Source organism: Cicer arietinum, chromosome 2, assembly GCF_000331145.2.
Source record: "Cicer arietinum cultivar CDC Frontier isolate Library 1 chromosome 2, Cicar.CDCFrontier_v2.0, whole genome shotgun sequence".
Classification (NCBI taxonomy): Eukaryota; Viridiplantae; Streptophyta; class Magnoliopsida; order Fabales; family Fabaceae; genus Cicer; species Cicer arietinum.
The window spans coordinates 38,624,431-38,644,672 of NC_021161.2; the positions used below are offsets into that span (position 1 = coordinate 38,624,431).

Sequence of the window (20,242 nt, forward strand, 5' to 3'; positions counted from 1 at the left end):
GGATCAATCCAATACTGAACTAAGATCAATCTTTACGCCACGAAGATCAATCTTCGTTTTCTGACATTTTCTATTTTCTTCTCTTTTCTTCTCAATTTCAATTCCTCTCAAATAGACAACCTGTTCTAACAGACACAACCCTATTTGATGCATGACTAAATCTTGCATGCTAGAGACTAGGATATAAACTAGGAGAATTATGCTCAACAATATTAACATGAAAAGAATTACAATCAGAAACAGGATTGTTACGGCAACTAAAATACTTAGAAAAGAGATTTAGAGCATGTGTTACAAATATGACGAATGGAAATTAAATTACTATTAGCCATTTTTATCCTTTGATCCCCATTGTAGTAAAACAAAATTGAAGATCAGTGGCATTAGGAGTAATATGATTTGTTGAACCTAAATCAGGATACCATGTGGGATCATAAACAATGTAAGAAGCAGCCATCAATGCAACCATGAAAGACAAATCTTGATAACAAACTTTTTCATCACTTATGTAACAATATCACATATTATATAGACTCAAATTAACACGCTCATATTCAATGGGAGTTATTTGTATAGAAGGTACACTTACAAATTATTATTAAACATTTTAATCCTCGTTATATTAAAATGTCAAATGTCAACTACTATTATGTAATTATTCATAATAGGACACCAATACAAGGTGTATATTATCCATGAGAGGGCTACTTGACATTAAAAATCTTACTTTGAACAAAAGTAGGGTTTCACAACATCATGCATAATGTTTCATAGTCAATCATTTATTAAAAAATTAGCCTATAATCAAAATGGCTTCGGAACAAAAACAAATTACTAATCATCGTGTACAACACATTCAATTCCAGAAGTATAGCATGCAAAAGAAAATAGAACAAAAAAGATCAACTTATAACAAAAATGCAACTCAAACCTCATATATATCATCCTAACCATGACAATAAGCCCACAACTCATAACTTTAGCATCATTGATTTCTATTTTAGGATATTGTTATAGTTAAAGCATTTCACATGCATAATCAAGGTACATTAACAATTTTTATTCTAGTAGAAATTCAACAATTAGTAATTATGTTAAGTAATAGATTTTTATTTTACAAGAGGTCAAACTAGTACAAACTTTGTCGCAAAAAATAAAATTGCATAACCAATATATTTTACTCCTATTGCCAACATCCAACTCTAGGATTTATTGAAACCTTGAGAGCTAAATCAGATATGTGTTTTAAATCTTGTTGCTTTTATATTATAGGTGTGCATTCTAGTTAATATATAAAATCTATATTTATCATAGTACGTGGTCGATACTTAATAACTACTAAATAGGTGATTGTATAGGAACCTTTCAAGGAATTTTAAATATGCGACATGTGCATCATCATTCCTACTTGTATCATATAAATAATTTACTATGATGTAGTTTACCTTTTATAAGTATATTAATTTGGTTGCGGTATATAATTGATATGTGTCACTCGTGAGTTATTCACTTTTGTCTTATTTGATTATTGATATAATATGAAAATATTAATGAAATATTATGTGTGTGTATATATTATGATGTTTGAGATTCAAGGCTTGTACTACTTATAATCCAAATTAAAGATGAACAAAATGTTGGTTAATAGCGGTAATCACCGTCTAAATAGGATTATGTAATATAGTTTAACTTAGTTGTTAGAATAAGTTAATTTATCGATTGTTAAAAGTGTTTTTCGAGTATAATAATGATAATTATACTTTATGATGTCTTATTTGAGATTAATTTGATAGCCGAAGAATAAAATTCAAGAAAAAACTCTCTAATCCCAAAGATATTGACTAGTCCTACTATATGCATAAGTCTCTGAGTGCCTCTATGGCTCCATTTGATGTGAGTGATTCATCCTTCCTAAGTCCTCGAGTGCACCTTTGCAGCAGTCCAAGTGAGTATGTAATGTTAAAAATTTATTACTATATGATGTTACTCATTTTATCTTATTTTAATAGCTATTGTGAATTTAAATATTAAATATGATTTTAAATTACTACTTTGTTCTAATTAATATTGAAGGATTGTTTGACTTGTTATACAGTGTGTAAACTTCAGTATTTTTTATGGTCTTTAGGATCACTTTTATGATTAGTAGAATAATTATAATAATAACAATAATTAATTTTATGCCATATATAATTTAAGATATATAAGGTATAATTAATTTGTATGAGTAAATGTTTGAGTGAGTAGTAACTCATAAAATATTATTGACGGTTTAATGGGGTTTAGGATTAGGAAATAGAATATAGAAATAGAAATTAATAATATAAATAAGAATAGAAATAATGAATGTGTATGGAGAAACACTGTAAAATCATAAGAAGGGAAAAAATGAGAGGAAAGAAGAAAAAAAGAAGAGCAAGAGAGTAGATGAGAGGTGAGATGAGACAAAAGGAAGAAAAGAAAGGAGAGAGAGAATGGTGAGAGGATCCGTGAAAGGGAGAGAAAATAGAAATAACCCATTGGTGGGTGAAGGAGACGATTATTGAAGAGAAAAAGTTCAGGCTTCAATTACAAGAAAAGGGGAAAAAACTCTCAAGATTAAATTATGACCATGTCATCTCCTTGTAATTTTTCTAAGGTAACATAAAAACCACCTTAAAATCTTTTTTAGGGGCGTTTAAAGTTGTAAATTTGTTTAAAGTTGTAAATTTATTTGAATACTTGAGTAATATGAGTTTTCTTTCATCTCTCTTGCATGTTAAGATAAATTTCAGATTTTGTGGCATGGAAAGAAGTTGACGGGTTCTAATTTTAGAAAAATATAGTTTTTATTTGATTTGATTCTTGCATGTAACTTTTGAGTATGTTAGTCTTGTTCAAAATTGATATAGTGAAAGGTATAAAATGGTGAATTAAAATTATGATGTGAATGTGTTCTGTATCCAATGATAACTGACTAATTTGAGTAAAAGAGACAAGAGGAATGTTTAATCATTCAATCTCGTATAGACACAATATTTTGTTTATAACTTTTCTCATTGATTCTTGAATCATTAGAAAATAGACAAACTTATCTTCAAATAGAAACTTAGATCATTAAATTTAACTTATCATAGTAGGATAAATTTGGATTAAAAGTTAAGTAATATTTGATGTCTTGTGTTTGAACTTTCGTGTCTTCTTTAAATAAACTGAACTATATGGATAGTTTTCTTAAAAAAATAAAATTATCTTTATAAACTAGACATCTTTTTTTTTTAACTAATGTTCATTTACTCAAATCGGACATCTTTTGATGTTTTAATTAAATTGTTAAAGTTGATGCATGTATGTCGAAAACGTATGTTTGGGGCTATTTTGGATAAAATATCTTCTAAACATTTTCTTTGGCATTCCTTTTCATATTATATGGCTACTATAGTTTGTTGTGCTTAAGAATTTATATTATTACATGATTGAGAGATGTTTTATGTTATATAACTTAAAATCATAAGATTTTTCAAAGTTGAATGTATGCTAGAGTATTTAATATATTCATTTGTAGCTTCATGGTGACATTGATAAATGGATTTTCTATATTATATACACATGTTTAATTGCGTGAACGATGTTATTGTCGTTGCGAATAGGACACATATACACCAAACCTTTGAAGGATAAGGTTCCAGATTGTCATTCCTATTATTTATAGGCTTCTAGTCTCCTCAGAAGTCCGCTCTTCTATCTTTGCAGAATTTATCCGAATCTCTTACTCACTTATTTTTATATATATCACAAGTTAATAGTTAATTCATGAAGAAGTAGAAGATATATATTTCAAAATAATCATATACATATTTGAGTTTATGTTTATTTAAAGTAATGCAACAACAAGGCTAATAATTAATCTATGAGACCAAACATATTCTTAACTACAGTGAAGACAATAAAATAAATTATCATCAAGTAGCCTAATTATGTCAAGATAATAAAATAAATGAGTGAATATTTGAAGGATAAAATTACAATTTGTCATTCATATTATTTATAGATTTTTGGTCACCTTAGAAGTCCGTTTTTCTATCATCGCCGAATTTATCTGACTCTCTTACTCACTTATTTTATACATTTCACGGGTTAATAGTTAGTTCATGAAGTAGAAGATATATATTTCGAAATAATCATATACATATCTGAGTTTGTGTTTATTTAAAGTAAAGCAACAACAAGGCTAATAATTAATCTATGAGACCAAACATATTCATTATTGCAGTTAAGACAACAATGAAATACTTATTATTTATATTTTTATCCCTTTTATCATATTTAATCTTTGTTTAAGGACATTTATGTTATTTTAAAAATAAAAACACATTTATTTTTTATTCAATATTTCTTTTCATTATCTCTTATACCAAATTACTAAATAATTAAACTATTTTTTATTAATTTTTCTTTTGACTTTCTTCTCTTTCCTTCGTCTTTCCTTTATCAAACAAATAAACTATAAAGAAATTGTAAGATTAAGTTATCCCAGTTTAATTTTCTCATAAGATCAAAAGATACTTTTATTTTTTTCATGAACTACATTGAATCTCATGTTTTTTCTCAATGTCTAAATTAGACCTTTACTAGAATTATGTTAACATGAATACAAAATATATATCTTTAGTATACTAACAAGTAAAACACGTGTTAGCATTTTTCTAAAATAAATTGTCTTGAAGAGACCTAACATTCTAATGAAAGAGAAAGACATTGATAGAGATAATGGAGAAAGAGGAAAGCTGGATTTTGTACCCCTCAATTTGACGTATACCACTCTAAATTATTAAAAATTTAAAATTATAGCTTAAATTGTTAATCTATAAATGGTAAAAGAAAATTACTCTAGAATCTGACCCCCAAACCAAATATAAGTAAAAAATTTCACCTAAAAATTCGGTAATTAAAATTTTTCGCCTAACAATCCGATAAGTAAAATTTTTGGCCTACAAATTCGGTACACAATTTATAACTACAGAAAATTTTATTTTAAAAATTTTCGCTTATACAATTTGTTTATCGAAAATTTTGCCAACAAATTTCCGGTACATTATTTATAATAACGAAAAATTGTGCCTTAAAATTTCCGATAGTTACTTTTACTCAACCATAAATTTCAAAAATCAATATATATATATATATATTTAACTTTTTTTTCTTTAAAATAGGGATGAAAAAACTTAATCTTTATGTATAGATTTGACTGAAGCATTCACAATTGATCAAATTTTTTAGTCACGAAAGATGTCATATCATGGGTAAGAGAGATTGACCGACAAAATCGAGTAACCGTTATCATTACTCAGTCTGGACCTCACTGAAAAAAATATAAAAAAGAAATTTACAAAAAAGAAAAACACTATTTTAGAAAATTCAATGAAAAATGAAATTTCCGGTGAGCTTCCCGAAATTTTGAAATTTCCCGTAGTTATGAGTCAATACCGGAAATTTCAAAAAATAAAATTTTTGGAAATTTCACATAGAAATTTGAAATTTTCGGTATTGAAAACAAACTAACGAAAATTTAGTTCCTTCTAAAATTTCTGATGAAGAAATACAAATTGTGGGAATATAATGATATTTTTTAATTTTTACAGTTTACTTAAAATTATTTTAGACATTTTAAATATAAATTTTTTAAATGGAGATATAAAATTAATTAAGAGGTACAAAATTCAACTATGGAAAAAGAGTCATAGCATACTCATAAAAGACTACTCACTCACACATGGGTTGTTGGGCCTCACTAAACTAAATAATTCTTTGGGCCTCACTAAACTAAATAATTCTTTGGGCCTCTCTTAAAGTATAGGGACACCATCTAACACGTTATTTACACGGTTTCTAAATTAATTAGATAAACAAATAATTAATCATCAACAAAATAAAATGCATAATAATGATTTTGTACGGAATTTTAATTAGTAAGTGGAGATTTGTTTGAAAATATAATGTTTATATTGAGTGAAGCTCAATCTTACAAATTAACATGTAAAGTGAATAACTTTTCATTCTTTATAAATGTATGTTAGACTTTACTTTTAATTTTTGCAGGATTTGAATTTTTTTTTTAATATCTCTCAGTACCACTACTACTAGACAAAGTGTGTGGATATAAATAATAGATGACTTAAATCTATAAAATTTTAATATTATATTAATTAAATTTTTATATTAATTATTGAATCTAATTCATCTTTATAAAATTAATTTATAAGAAATAGAACAACAATCCTCTTTATAAATTGGTTTGAGATATACATGCGAGTTGAATTTTTTTCAATAAATACAATTCTAACTCACGAATGTAATTATTTTTACAAAGTCAAATATAAAACACTGATACAAAACATTTGTTCGATGTTCATGACACTAAGTTATTAGAATTTGACAACCTTTATTAAAAAAATTCATTTTTTCGAATAAAATGTCTCACTCAAAGTACAAGTCGATTCTTTAATCATATAGCATCCAGCTGATTTATTGGTTTCTGAAAAACATATATTGATTCAACCTTTCTTCATTTACCCGTCTATTTATTCTTTTCTTTTTTCTTTATTCTAACTTTCGGTCAAATTGTGAGTACGTGCTCACCACTGCTATTGGTAAAAGTGAGGCAAAACGGGTCAATCCGTCAGGTTTTGTCCGTTAATTTATCTAGAATAAAATGAGGCAGGCCAATTTAAATACATGTGTTGAAATAAAAAATAAAAAATAAAAAATAAAAAAAAGTCAAGTGAGTATTGCTTTTGTAGTAAACATAGAGCGGTCTCCTCAAAAATAAAATGAAAATTATTTGTTTTAGCGTTCTTTCTATTAGTGAATATTTCAAATATTATTATATCTCTAAATTTTAGATGTTGCCACACCAAACACAAACTTAGATTCTAAAATTCGCCCATGATGCAACCATAGTTATGTTAGCTTTGAGATCGGACAAATCTGATTTACAAATGATAATTTTATCAATGGGTAAAACTGATTCTATTAAAAGCAGACGAAATGGGGTGTGATGAATACCTGTTGAATTATTGCAAAAGAAATGGGAGCAAAAATTTTAGTATAGGATTGTGTGTGACAATATGTACATGTTCCAATTTTAATTTATAAAAAAATCTAAACTATTGATTTAATCTAAAGGTATATTTTTGGTGGTTCAACGATTAATAGCTCCTTCACCTTAAAAGCCACCAAAATTAAGAGTATCAAATAACTTATAAAAAAAAAAAAAAGTAACCACTATTATTATGGTTATGAAGAAAAAAAAATAACCTAGAAGTATAATCGATGATGTCTCTAAAGTCCAATCAAAAACAAAAATAATCATATGATGTAGTCTTCGTTTCAATCTAGAATTTGAATTTGGTGCAGTCGTTGATTGAACGTATTCACGCAGTCAATGACTACATGACCATCTGATTTCGATTTAACAGACTAAATCTCAAATAAATTTTAATTTTTTAAAATGAAAAAAAAAATACAAAATTAAAAATCTAAACCTTCTAATCTCGATCCATAATTTCAAAGCCACACTAACTACGCTATTCATGCAATCAGTGACCACTTAGAACCGGATCCATGGATCCGCCATCCATTCAAAAGCAGCGTAGATGTCACACAAGGGTTGGCAAAATAAAATAAAATTTTGGCCTTGGAGCATACATAACATTTTCTCTCGGTAACGGACTTATTCTTTTCATACGATAAAATTAAAATTCACGTGTACAAGACTAACACCAAACAATTGGTTATGTTGTTGTTAGAAAACTTAAATCTTCGACAAATTATACATAGTACATGTACATTTGCACTAAGTGATTGCTCGGTGATTTTAGTAAACTCTATCCAAATACTTTGCTTCAAGGTTACCACAAATATTTTTGAAAGCGTTTAAAATAAAATTTAATGTGTTTGGTTCAATTTTTAAAAGAGTGAGAAAAAGATCATCTTATACACTTGATTTTTCTCTTTCTATTTTGGAACATTCCAAAGAGGAGAGAATGCGACAAAGTACACAAATAGATAGCACAAAAATTGACACAGTAAATAATTTGAGTCATTACTTTGAAAATCGGACGGTTTAAATCACATAAACAATATGACATAATTAATCGATCTCAATCGTCAAATCAGATATTGAAATGCAATAATGTGTGATGCAAAAAATGCGTGAAGACTGAATCCAAATGACCAATGGTTCGAACTCCCTTACCATTCACTTTTCCTCAATCTATCACAGCACAGAAAATATGGTCACATTTTTTGGTTACTTTCCACATTAAAGAAAAAGTTTGAGTACACACAAAGTAAATCGAGACAAAGAAAAGGGAGGGACACACTTTCGGTTAGTGGCCCATGTTTATACTTTATAGTGTGTCGTTCCATCTCATGTCCTAGTTGGTACTACTATCAATTTGACTTGTATGTAACTCTTGAGGCTTAATATAAAAAAAATGTATTAACTCAACATAACTTAATTTAGTACTTAGAGTAATTTTATTTATTTAAATATTTTAATTTAAATGAACACTGATGTTTTGACCGCACTTATGTAATCTAAATCCGCACTATTTTAGACTTTGGTGGGGTAAGAGAGATTCTAAGAATATATATATAGATATATAATGAGAATGAAAAAAGAATGTTATTGTAATATGGGAAGAATGTTAAGGACTCAAAGTTACGCAATGCAGGAAAACCAACTACCTTGCATTAGTTGCACCACTTTTAACATTCTTGCTCCTATATACAAACGTCTTAACAAGGAGGTTCTGTTTTTTTTTTTTTTAGTACAAAATCTAAAATTTGTATTTTTCTTTTCTTATGTTGTTTTTTCTTATGTTGTTTTGGTTGGGTTGAAGCAGGATGAGAGTTGCCGTGAAAGTGAATACAGAGCATGTTGGTTGGCTAGGAATCAAAGGATATTGGATTGGTTGTTGTATGAGAGATCTTCCATTATCTGTCTTCAGGTTTCTATGTTCATTAATTCATGGCCTTTTTCTTTGTGCTTAGTTTTAATTAATTTCATTAAAAGCTTATAGTAGCATGTTATAGTCAAATGTTTTTCTTAGTAAATAAAATCTAGTCAGATATTGTTTAAGTTAGTAAGAACTCATATTTTTTGTCAATTTGTTATTAATTGAAGTTAATTAACCACTTGAACTTATTTACTTAGATTTACAGTAAAGTAAAAGATTTTAAATAAGATTCCTAAGTGGTACTTTGTATAAAAAAAATAGAAATCAAATTAATGAGGTTGATGTAACGAAAATGATCGCGGAGACATAAAAACATAAACCTTGATGTCGCAGTCTAAATTGTGGTCCCAAAATTATTTTTTTTTACCAACTTTAGTGAAAACTTTTGGTTTTTCTTCCTGTGATGAAATCTTTTTTGGAAGAGTGATGCTAAGCTAGTGATATGTTGGACTTGTGCAGGAATTTTGGGTTGGAAATGAAGAGCTTGTTAATCTTTATGAGAAGAGACTTGGTGATGCTGGTTATATTAATTTTAAGCTTGGAAGAACTAACAACCGTGGTGATGGTATGATACACATACTACCTCAGTTAGAAAAATACCCTTTTCAATTCTCAGTTTTGTTCATGAAGTTGTAAAGTGTCTTTTGAGATAATTAAGATTTGGAGAGAGTTAGCGATGAGTAAAGATTACTCACTAAACTTTTCTGAACTTATTTGAGTTTATCTATTGGCATAAACTCTTGTAAAATTGTTTTAGAAAGTTTATAAAAACAACTAATAAAATGTTCATAAATTGATTCCAGTTTATTTTCATAAACTCCTCAATATAAATTATGGAAAGAATGTAAGTTGATATTTTAACTGGATTGATTTTATTTTATTTTTTGACATAGGAATAATTATGCATAAGCACACTTGTGCTATAATCATTTAATTAATTTTTTTTTATCAAAACATAATTCAATTAGTTTGTCTCTACCAATCGCTTGCTGGACAACGGTTCTTGTGGTCAGAGATCTCAATCGTTGAATCAAAATCAAACAATTCATGTTACAAATTCATCAAATCAGATTTCAAACCATCTTAAAATTTAGTTTAAATTAAAACTCTCTCATATTTTTATTTCCATACAATGATCTCATTTAAGCAACTCTAGTTGATTTTATATACACAAATGCTAATTATGAAGTCTTCATTCAGGTCTTCTGATAGCAGTGCAAAAGGAATATTTCACAGTTCTTAATTATAAGGAGTTGCATTTCAATGATTGTGGTGATAGAGTAGCTCAATTGTTACATGTTGAGATAGCTTTTCCACTTTCACAATGCCAAAAAAGTGGTACTAGGCAAGAAATTCTTATTGTCAATACTCACCTACTATTTCCTCATGATTCTAGTCTATGCCTTGTAAGGCTACACCAGGTATGTTAGCATTTAACTTTGGTATCTAAATCTAAGTTGCATTTTCCTTTGAAATGAAACATAAGCAAAATTTATATTTCTCTTTGAAATGAAACATAAGCAAAATTTATAGTTGAAAAGTGAATGTATCCGAGTTAAAATTTAGACTAGATATATCAATTTTTCAACTATTATTTGCTTATACTTCATTTCATAGGAAGTACTAAACAATACTAATTAATCACATAGGATTTTTAGCTAGACAAATATTGGATTTTGTTTTGTCTGCAGGTTTACAAGATACTTCAATATGTAGAATCTTATCAAAATGAGTATCAACTTAAGCCTTTACCAATTATACTATGCGGGTATACTTCAAATAAAAATTTAATTTAATGTTTTTATTGCCAAATTATTCTTAGTTCATTATAATCATTTAAGTTTTCTCCATTTTAATTTGATTATTTAAGTTAAAAACGCTAGAAATTTTAATCTCTAAAGTTTTTTTCATTGTATTTTAGTCTTTTAAATTACAAACGTAAGACATTTTAGTAATTTCTATCTGTTTTTTGTTTGAATTTGTCAAAGATTTCCTACATTGGCATTACTATTTGGTTATCAGGCGTATGACTCAATAAGATAAGAAGTGAGAAACATAGGAAACAATTTAACAAACTCAAATTAAAAACCAACCAAAAAATACCAAATTGTCCAACATTTATAATTTAATTGACCAAAATAGAATAAAGAAACCTTAAAAGACCATAAGTTAAGTGTAATTCGAAAAACACTAAAAGCATTTATAACTCATTTTATTTTGAAGTGATTGGAATGGAAGCAAACAAGGACATGTTTACAAGTTCCTAAGATCTCATGGATTTGTATCATCATATGATACTGCTCATCATTACACTGATGCAGATACTCACAAGGTAATATTTTCTTAAAAAAGAAAATTGGACAAGAGAAATTGTTATTTTTTAAAATGAGCTCTAACGAATTCTCTATAAGTAAGAGACACTGAAAGAGTTTTAAAAAAGAGATTTCAGATTCAGATAAAAGAAACTAATATAACTATTAACTTAATAACACTTATAAAAAAAAGTGGTATTAATCATATTTTTACAATTTTCAATATGATAACTTATCTTTAGACATAAAAACTTTATTTGTTAAATAAAGGCACCTGAATTGTTCATATATTTCTTACAATGATGTTCAATGCAGTGGATTAGCCACCGCAACCATCTTGGCAATACATGTGCTGTTGATTTTATATGGCTTCTGAATCCTAACAAATATATAAAACTACTAAAAGCAAGTTGGAGTGAAGCAGTATTCTGCATGTTCAAGGTAATCTTTAACCATCTCTGCAATAACTTAACATGTATCATTATTTCCTTTCGCGTGAAAAAAAAAAAAAAAAAAAATTCGATGACGAAGTTAATATGAATTTCATTGTTGTTGTGGAACAGAATTGTGTCACTGATACATTGTTTTCTCTGTTTCTAAAAATTTTCAGTATCTGTTGCGGAGAACTTCACCTGCGGAGAGTGATGCATTTGATTTTCTAAAGGCTGACAATGAAGATTGTGTTACATATTCTGGTTTTTGTAAAGCACTTCAGCAGGTAATTGTGTACAATGTTTCAGATAATTTAAACACATTTGTGAGAAAATCTCATGTTGAAATTATTTTCCTGTTTTGTGCAGCTTAATTTAATTGGTCATTGCTATGGATTAAGTGTTGAAGAAACAAAGGACTTGTGGTTCCAAGCAGATATAGATAGAAATGGTGTACTTGATTATAAACAATTTCTGGTAAACTATTTCAGATGACTTACACTATTTATTTAAATTTCATATATGAAGTTTATGATGCCTTTGACTAATTTTTGTAAAATATTGTACTTAGACTTATGTAATCAAATATATGACAGGAAATTTAGAATAATTTGAAGGTGTGAACTTGAAATGTAAATGCTATTAGAAGAACAAAAAAAAAATTATATGTGAATTTGTTTTCCGCAAATATTCTGATTTTTACTTTTTAGTTTCTGTAAAAAAAAAAAGTTGTCCTTGTACATATACCACATTTGGTTTTTACTTTTTATATTAAAATTAGTCTTTATAATACGTAGAATATTTAATTTTAGTTACTATGATATAAGTTACATAAAAGTTAAAATGAGTATGACACACATTGCAGAGACAAACTTCAATATAAATAAATTTTGAATAGACAAACAAAATGTATATATTTGTAAGGACGAAAAAATAAAAATAAAAAGTTATTTTACGGGAACTAAATGCAAAAACCGATATATTAGCATGGACCAAATACATTATGTCAATATTTTGTTCTTCTTAGACAGATTATACCATTTGGCTGTTCATCTAAATACACAGTTGGCTAAATCATGATCATAATATCGTGCGATTGAATTGCAGCACCAAATCTGGAATCCAACACGGTTGGATCAAAGAGATGACAACAAGAATGAGAAGCAAGATGATGAACCAAATGATAGTGAAGATGATCAAACAATTGGTTTTAGTGTAAAAAATGCAGTTTTGTTCCCTTCAGAGGTGGAGAAAGGTAAATGGCCAGAAGACTACTCCCTTTCTGATCATGCAAGACTAACTGTAGTCTTCTCACCTATAACAATGTCATGCTCTAACTTGATTTCTTGACAAACCTTTAGATCACAAAATATTTAGTGTATGTTTGGATTGGCCGTAGTTTAGAAAAAATCACAGTGGCGCTGTGATTTTATTGAAGCTCTAAAGTTTAGTTTTTGTCAAAACCACATTTCTTGTGATTTAACATAATCACTGTTAGTGTTCAAAATTTATGTACATTAATAACACAGAAGAATGAGTGAAATGATGAACTCTAATAGAGAAAGAAACTACAATGATGATTAGTGCACCATCATTGGCTATAATTGAACTCACTATCATGAGAAAGCAAAGCACAAGAAAACTCAATAAAGGGGCAATTTGATGGTAGAGAACATGACTATAGTATTCTCATAAATATCTTGTATTACTTGTGACATTTGAAGCAACAACAATCAGCACTCAGATAGTCAGTTATTTATCCACATTTACCTTCTATGTTTTAAACGAAAATATAATAGTAAAGAAAGAACAATGATATTTATAACATTTTATTTTATGTGTGTCTAACAGTGAAGATTACCACACTCATAACTAGTTTCAAAAGAGAATAGAATGTTATCCATTTCTTGTTTACAAATATGAATTCCTTATTCTCATATATCAGTCATAATTGTTGGAGAAGAAAAAGAAATTCTTTTAAGCTGATATTCAAGAAAAAGAGAGGATTTGTATATTTTTTTTAATATACTAACTTGTGTTAAAAATTAATTGAATTTAAAGTGATTTATATTTTGATACATTTCGTAAAATTTGATTTAAATCTAACTCAACTCCTATAAAATCGACTTATAAGTTGAGAACTACCTTCACTTGTAAACACATTTTCATGCCATATTTCACCCAATTTAAGACTTTTAACAACATTCACATAAAAATATATTAAATAATAACTTTAAAACTAAAAACCAATTCCAGAAAACCAAAATTCCAAATTATAGTCCAAGGGCAAGTGAGGTTAGGGATTTAGGTTTTAAATTAGGTCTCCAATGCCCACAATTTTCAATTTAAAAAATATTTTGTTATTTTAGAAGAAATTTAAGAAAAGGGCTAAATGGAAAACATAATTTTTTTCAATTTCTAGAACTAAAGAAAATGACAAAATGGAAAGTAAAATAGGCAAACATGGGAATCAAAAAGATAAAATATTATCATTGTTATTAAAAGATCTGTCATCTAGATCTCATATGTACAAACCACTCATTATAAATCTGAAATTTGAATAAAAGATAAATCTGACAAAAAAAATTATTTCAATTAAAAATTGAACTATCAAATAATTTGAATTTCACTTAAGTTTGTTGACCACTTGAATTGAACCACTTAACATAAAACCTATTAACCAAATATGAATCTTAACCAATAAATTATTTATTCTTAAATCATCATTCCAATTTATTTATTATTAACCTCTTAGTTAGTTATACTCAATCAAAATTCCTGCCACAAACGTTTGTTTATGTGTGATAAAAATGTAACTAGATAATACCAGAGCATCTCTATTAAGAGTTACTCATCATGTTCTTAAAAACTAGTTGTTAAAGAGTATCACTATACAAACATGTGAAAATGCATGTGAAATTCATGAGTCCCACAAAGTACACGTGAAACATGAGAAGGTTTATTAGAAAGAATGTGATGCTAGCAACCATATCTTAACATTAAAATAAAGTTTCACTTTCAAAAAAGTTGAAACAAGCTATAAAAGAAATTAAAAACTATTAAGATGTGAGATAAATCGTATCATCTATTTCAAGTTCTTAAAAAGTCCCACCATTAAAATGGAAAATTACTAACATAGTTAAACTGATGTGACATTGTATGGCCTACATCAAAAGAGGCAAAGCAACTTCAATTTTAGCTGCACCATTGAAGATTCTCTACATAATAAATCTATATTTAACTTCAATTTGGATTAAAATTCAGGGTGATAGGAATCACATGCATTTTGATAGTCTAATCAAAATTAGACGGTTCAAACTTTAACATATATTTTGATATTTTAAATAAAAAATTTCGATCTTGAAATTAGAACCGTTTGATCTTTGATAGGACAGTGGTGAGTAAGTGACCGCATGCAGTCACACGGTCGTGGAGGCATACAACACAGGTCCCTTGGGTAGTGGACACCAACCCTACATTTGTACATAATATTACTTTATTAGTTTGAGCATATCAGTTATTATCCTCTAAGAAAAAGGTGGCACAAGGCTGCTGATATATCAATCAAAAATTTAGCGATACAATATAGTCATTTAGATTAGACTATATGACAAGTACCTTTCCTAACCTTCTTTCATTCTTTTTCTCTCTATCTTTGCCTTTTAGGCTATCATGCTCATAATATACAAATTGAAACATTCAGACGGAATTAATCACACATTCTTTTTACCAAATTCAAGAGGAATTCCAGGATCACTTTGTAAGAGATTAATTTCTATGCACCAGTGTTTAATTCTATTTGTAATAGCAAGGAAGACACAAGATGTGTTTCTTTAAAGATAAAAAGTATACTAGCACAATGGAGAAAAATATGATAATGCTAACATTAACGCAGGGTCATTTTTGTCAACTAGAAGTAACAAACTAAGAACAAGCACAGAGAGATAAGGATAAAACTAATGATATGTGCAATTTATGACCATCAGGTACCTTTCAGCTTTCAAGCTATATCTAAGCCGCCGGTTACCGAAAGTTAAAATGTCACAGTGGTTGTTGCTATCATGGGGCTAGCTAGAGCCGGTAAAGTAAATGAAATGCATCTGTGTCTGGTTCAACTTTTTATACACTCAATCAAAGTTCAAACAACTTAAAGTCAAAATAATGATGATGACAACAACAACGACGATAGAGATAATCTAAACATGTATTTACTAAAAGGAAAAATAATTGCTCTCATATCATCAAAGCTTATTGGTAAGTCAACTAACATCTCATTCACAAATACTACATATAATCTAGTTGAAGATGAAATCAGTAGACAGTAGCTCTACTTGTCTAAAACTGAATAAGAACATGTGAGAAGTAAAATCTTGAAACAATAGAACACTAACAAGCACCTTATCAAATAAACAAATGGAAAAATTAGGATTTAGCCACATGGAAATGCTTCGTGTGTACTCATGAATCATATACATACCTTTTGTATGGTACATTACAGCATTGAAACTATCTCTGTATACAGATCGAAATTCTCCCAAACAGACTGGTTACTGATGTATGCTAATAAATTTACTCGTCATCGTCGTCACTTTCTTCATAATCAGAATCTGACTCGTCGCTCCTTGGTTGCATCAGTGAATTCATGTCAAATGATGATTCCATTTCCATCTCTTCCATGTCGATAGTATCATAGTCCATTCGTTGCTCGAATTTCTCATTAGAACAGTTAAGCATCCATGCCAGAGAACACTTCAATCCTTTCTCGGCAACCATCTTATGCCTAGGTTTTATAGTTGACTCGAGACCGTAAGTGAAGAATGCAGGGAATGTAACCAAATCTTCCAAAGGCCTTTCCATTTCTTTTTGGAAGTAATCAAAGCTAAGTTTCATGATGTCAGTGTTTAAAGCAAGTAGTTGAGGGCATCCCACAATCATCTTCCTCATTTGCTGCAAGGAAAACCCGCAATCCTTAAGAAAATCAACATGCTTCAACATAGGTGTACTATTGAGGCTAACTATTTGCGGCATCTTCTCCACTATTAAGCCAAAATCCTCAGGATCCAAATCAATAACAGAATTCAGGACACTTCTCTTGTTGGCTAGCTTTGGCTCTAGTTCAGCTCCAATGATGTCAGGATACTGAGCGATTACTGAGGCAAGTGATGTTCGCCGAACATTAAACTCTTCAAGGGATTTGACGTTTGGCTTCACTCTTTCGTCCAAATCGAATCCAAGAATATAAGGTTGTGTCTCTATCAGTCTAGCAATGGCTAGCCTTGGAATACCCAAGCTCTCCAAATACTCTACAAAAGGCTTGATGATTCTACCAACTCGCATTCCCAAAATCTCCGGGTATCTAGTTAAGAGACCTCCGATTTCTCTTCTTCCAACACCAATTCCAATCAAATAAGCAACCGATGTACTCATGGTTCCCTCAAGTTTGAATCCTAGTACTTCAGGATACCTCTCAAGAACACGAGAAACATCATTGGGTTTGATATCCATCCCCTGAAGATACTTGACCACTGGCACCAGATCCACAACCACACTAGCATGAAGAACTTGCGGATATCTCCGCAAAAACTGCGTTAGTGTGGTTTTCCTTACTCCCAATTTACCAAGGTAATCAAGCACAGGAACCATGTTCTTCTTGACACTGCAGCCAAGAACAAGAGGATAGTTGTTAATGTCTTCAATTGTAAGCCCCAAGTTGTGAAGAAAATCCACACGCTCCTTCATAACATCAACTGTAACAGGAAGTTCAAGACCATCAAGCTCATCAGGAACAATGCCAATCCCACGCAAAAACTCGTAAACCTTTTCGCGTAATGTGGCCTTATCTTTCTTCATTTCAGATAAACTGGGACGAATATAACCAACGTATAACGACGAGGGGCCTCCCCGCTTCTTCTGAATTTCACCGGAGTCCCGTTTGGAACCCCGGGAATCACCGGTTCTAGAACTATATGTCCTATCAGCAACTGAACAGTGAAGCTTTGTAATCAACCTCATCTTCCTAACACAATTACATGGCAATTGAAGAGCTAGGGTAGCACTCAACTTGGAATGACCAAAAGTTAAAATTGGCATTTCTGTTTGGGAAATCAGAAAATTGGGTTTTGTTATGCCACAAGAAAAGGTCATAACTTTCATGTTTTCAAGAGATGAGTACCATTGAATCTGCATAAACAAAAGTGTATCACATCACACAGGGTTGAACCGTCTTTGAACAAAAAAATATAAAGTTTGAACAAACAAGGAAAGTAAACACATAAAAGAAAACACCCCAAAATTTGATTGATTTGGATGAATAATTGAACCCTATAAAGATTCTGAGAATGGACTTACAGTGAGGGGAAAGTGAGAAGGGTTTGTTGAAGTTCGAATCCTTTGGCTCTTCCGTGAGAGTGATAAGGGATAACACAAACTGGAAAAGGGTTTTTCTACTCTCTTTCAGTTGGAAAACATTTATGTCTATTTCTTATTCTCAGTTTATTTAAATGTATTCATTATTAATATATTATTAATTAAATTAAAAAATTAAAAGCTATTTTTTTACAGAATTTTTTATTTATTTTATGAATGTTAATTATGTTATATTATTATTAATTTTTAATTAAAAAAGTATAATAAAGAATTATTATCATAAATGATAAAAATAAAATATTTAAGACTATCATTAAATTAAATAAAAAAATATTGAATCCAAGATCATGTTCTCCTTCTCTTTTAGATGCAACTCTCTTGTTTAGAGCTATAACAACACACACTCAATACAAAAGGAATTTAAATATCGGCAATTTCAATATTTATATTGGAGTCCTTTTTTTATTATTTATTAAAAATTATGTACAACAATTAATACTTCTTATGACCCAGATAAAGAGGGGAATGTGTCGACACTGTTTTGCAATGTGTGTTCCATTAACACTCCAAAAATGAGGGCATGTGGTGGTGAGAGAGGAGCTTTACCATATTTTTTTTATAATTGCAAATGTCAATAATCAATTACTATGTTAGATTGTTTTTTTCTTTTCCTAAATTTGAATTTAAGTCCTAACTTATTCAACTTTTAACTTAAAACAATTGAATTATCCACCCATTCTAGAAACTTTAATAAAGGTCTTTACTTGATATGATTAAATATGAGAATAGAGAAAAGATGGAAAGGAGATACATTACGATTCTTTGTTTCGATTCAGGTTTTTTTATTGGTTTAAATTTTTATTTTAATAAAAAAGTACATTTTTAAAAAAATCTAATTATTTTTTACAATTTAAAAAGAAATAAATTTATTTTAAGTTATTTATAAATTATAAAGGTTGGCATGGCCGCTAAATATATATTGTATTCATGTCCATATCAACTTAAAAATTGTCAGATCAACAAAACTTTGGACAAAATTAAGAGTTGGTCATTTTAAAAAATTAGGAGATTAAAATTGTAAAATTAAAAATTGAGAAATTAAAATTACACGTCGACTATAATAAAAGGATTAAATGTGTATTTAATTCTTTTTACTTAAATAATTTTTTACTTCACAAAAAATATAATATTTCATAAAAAAAATAAAGTGTTGTGCTATATGTAGGGATGACAAGAAATATTTGACTCTTTTAATCGGTTTGTTTAGTCAGTCTTTTTTGTATTATGAATAAGAGGATATTATAAATACATTATTATTCGTTGGAATCTCTCATTTAACTCGCTAAAAAAATTAGACAATAATAACAGGTGGAGTGAGTTGGCCCGTTGGATTAAAATAAAAAAAGTTATGTTTTTATTTATAAGTCACAATTCATTTTTTTTATGTTTTCCTCCTTAGAGTAAAGAAAAAAGTTATTTACATTAATTATTTTAATATAATAATTTTAGAGTGATATTTAAATAACTATTTTAATATAATACTTTTAGAGTGATATTTCTAACGACGTATCAATAGGTGAACTCGACAACTTTTTATTTTAATATTTTGTTGACTTATTATAGGACTTAGATGATAAAATATGATGTTTAAATTATAACTTTCTCATTTTAGAGGACTTAATGGTTACATATTTTAGTTTTCTTAAATTATCTTTATAGTTATTTAATTTTACAATTTTAACATTCTTTTTATGAATATTTTAATTAATATTTTTATTTAAAACAAATCACTGATAGTCAACCCACCTATCCGTAATAAATAGAAGCGGATGAAATTCTTAACCCTACACATATAGTTGGTCCATTCTACCATATCATTTTTTAGACAAATTAATGATGTGATATATTGACACATTTTTCTATCGCTAGCTATAATAGTATGAAAAATTACTAAATGAAATATACAAATGTGTATCTACTTACTTACAACTTCTTCCATAAACAAAATAGAAACATTTGGATTTTGTTAAGGTAGAAATATTCTTCCATTTCTCAAAATGTTATTACTAACTATAGTCTGAAGTAATACTTCCTATATATCCTTTCTAAATTTTTATTGTAGAAGATTAAC

The 20,242-nt window shown here is 28.7% G+C and overlaps 2 protein-coding genes across 3 annotated transcripts; one reads left to right on the forward strand and one right to left on the reverse strand.

Moving 5' to 3' along the window:
- Window positions 1-8,569: 8,569 nt before the first annotated feature.
- LOC101490048 (uncharacterized calcium-binding protein At1g02270-like) lies at window positions 8,570-13,496 on the forward strand. The gene is made up of 10 exons (XM_004516580.4): window positions 8,570-8,792; window positions 8,889-8,993; window positions 9,462-9,567; window positions 10,203-10,423; window positions 10,694-10,770; window positions 11,226-11,334; window positions 11,630-11,755; window positions 11,925-12,032; window positions 12,115-12,222; window positions 12,853-13,496. Exons 1-10 carry the CDS (start codon window positions 8,649-8,651, stop codon window positions 13,093-13,095), a joined length of 1,347 nt encoding a protein of 448 aa, XP_004516637.2. The 5' UTR covers window positions 8,570-8,648; the 3' UTR covers window positions 13,096-13,496.
- A 1,316-nt stretch (window positions 13,497-14,812) lies between these two features.
- On the reverse strand, window positions 14,813-18,229 carry LOC101489618 (transcription termination factor MTERF4, chloroplastic). Of its 2 annotated transcripts, XR_190541.4 has the most exons (3): window positions 18,094-18,229; window positions 16,223-17,925; window positions 14,813-15,218 (listed from the first exon to the last, which is right to left on the reverse strand). XR_190541.4 is itself a non-coding variant. In XM_004516579.4 (2 exons), exon 2 carries the CDS (start codon window positions 17,896-17,898, stop codon window positions 16,315-16,317), a length of 1,584 nt encoding a protein of 527 aa, XP_004516636.1. In that variant the 5' UTR covers window positions 17,899-17,925; window positions 18,094-18,229; the 3' UTR covers window positions 15,932-16,314. The 2 variants fall into 2 exon arrangements, 1 of the variants encoding a protein (XP_004516636.1); XM_004516579.4 differs by lacking the exon at window positions 14,813-15,218 and having other exon boundaries at window positions 15,932-17,925.
- Between the last annotated feature and the right edge of the window lie 2,013 nt (window positions 18,230-20,242).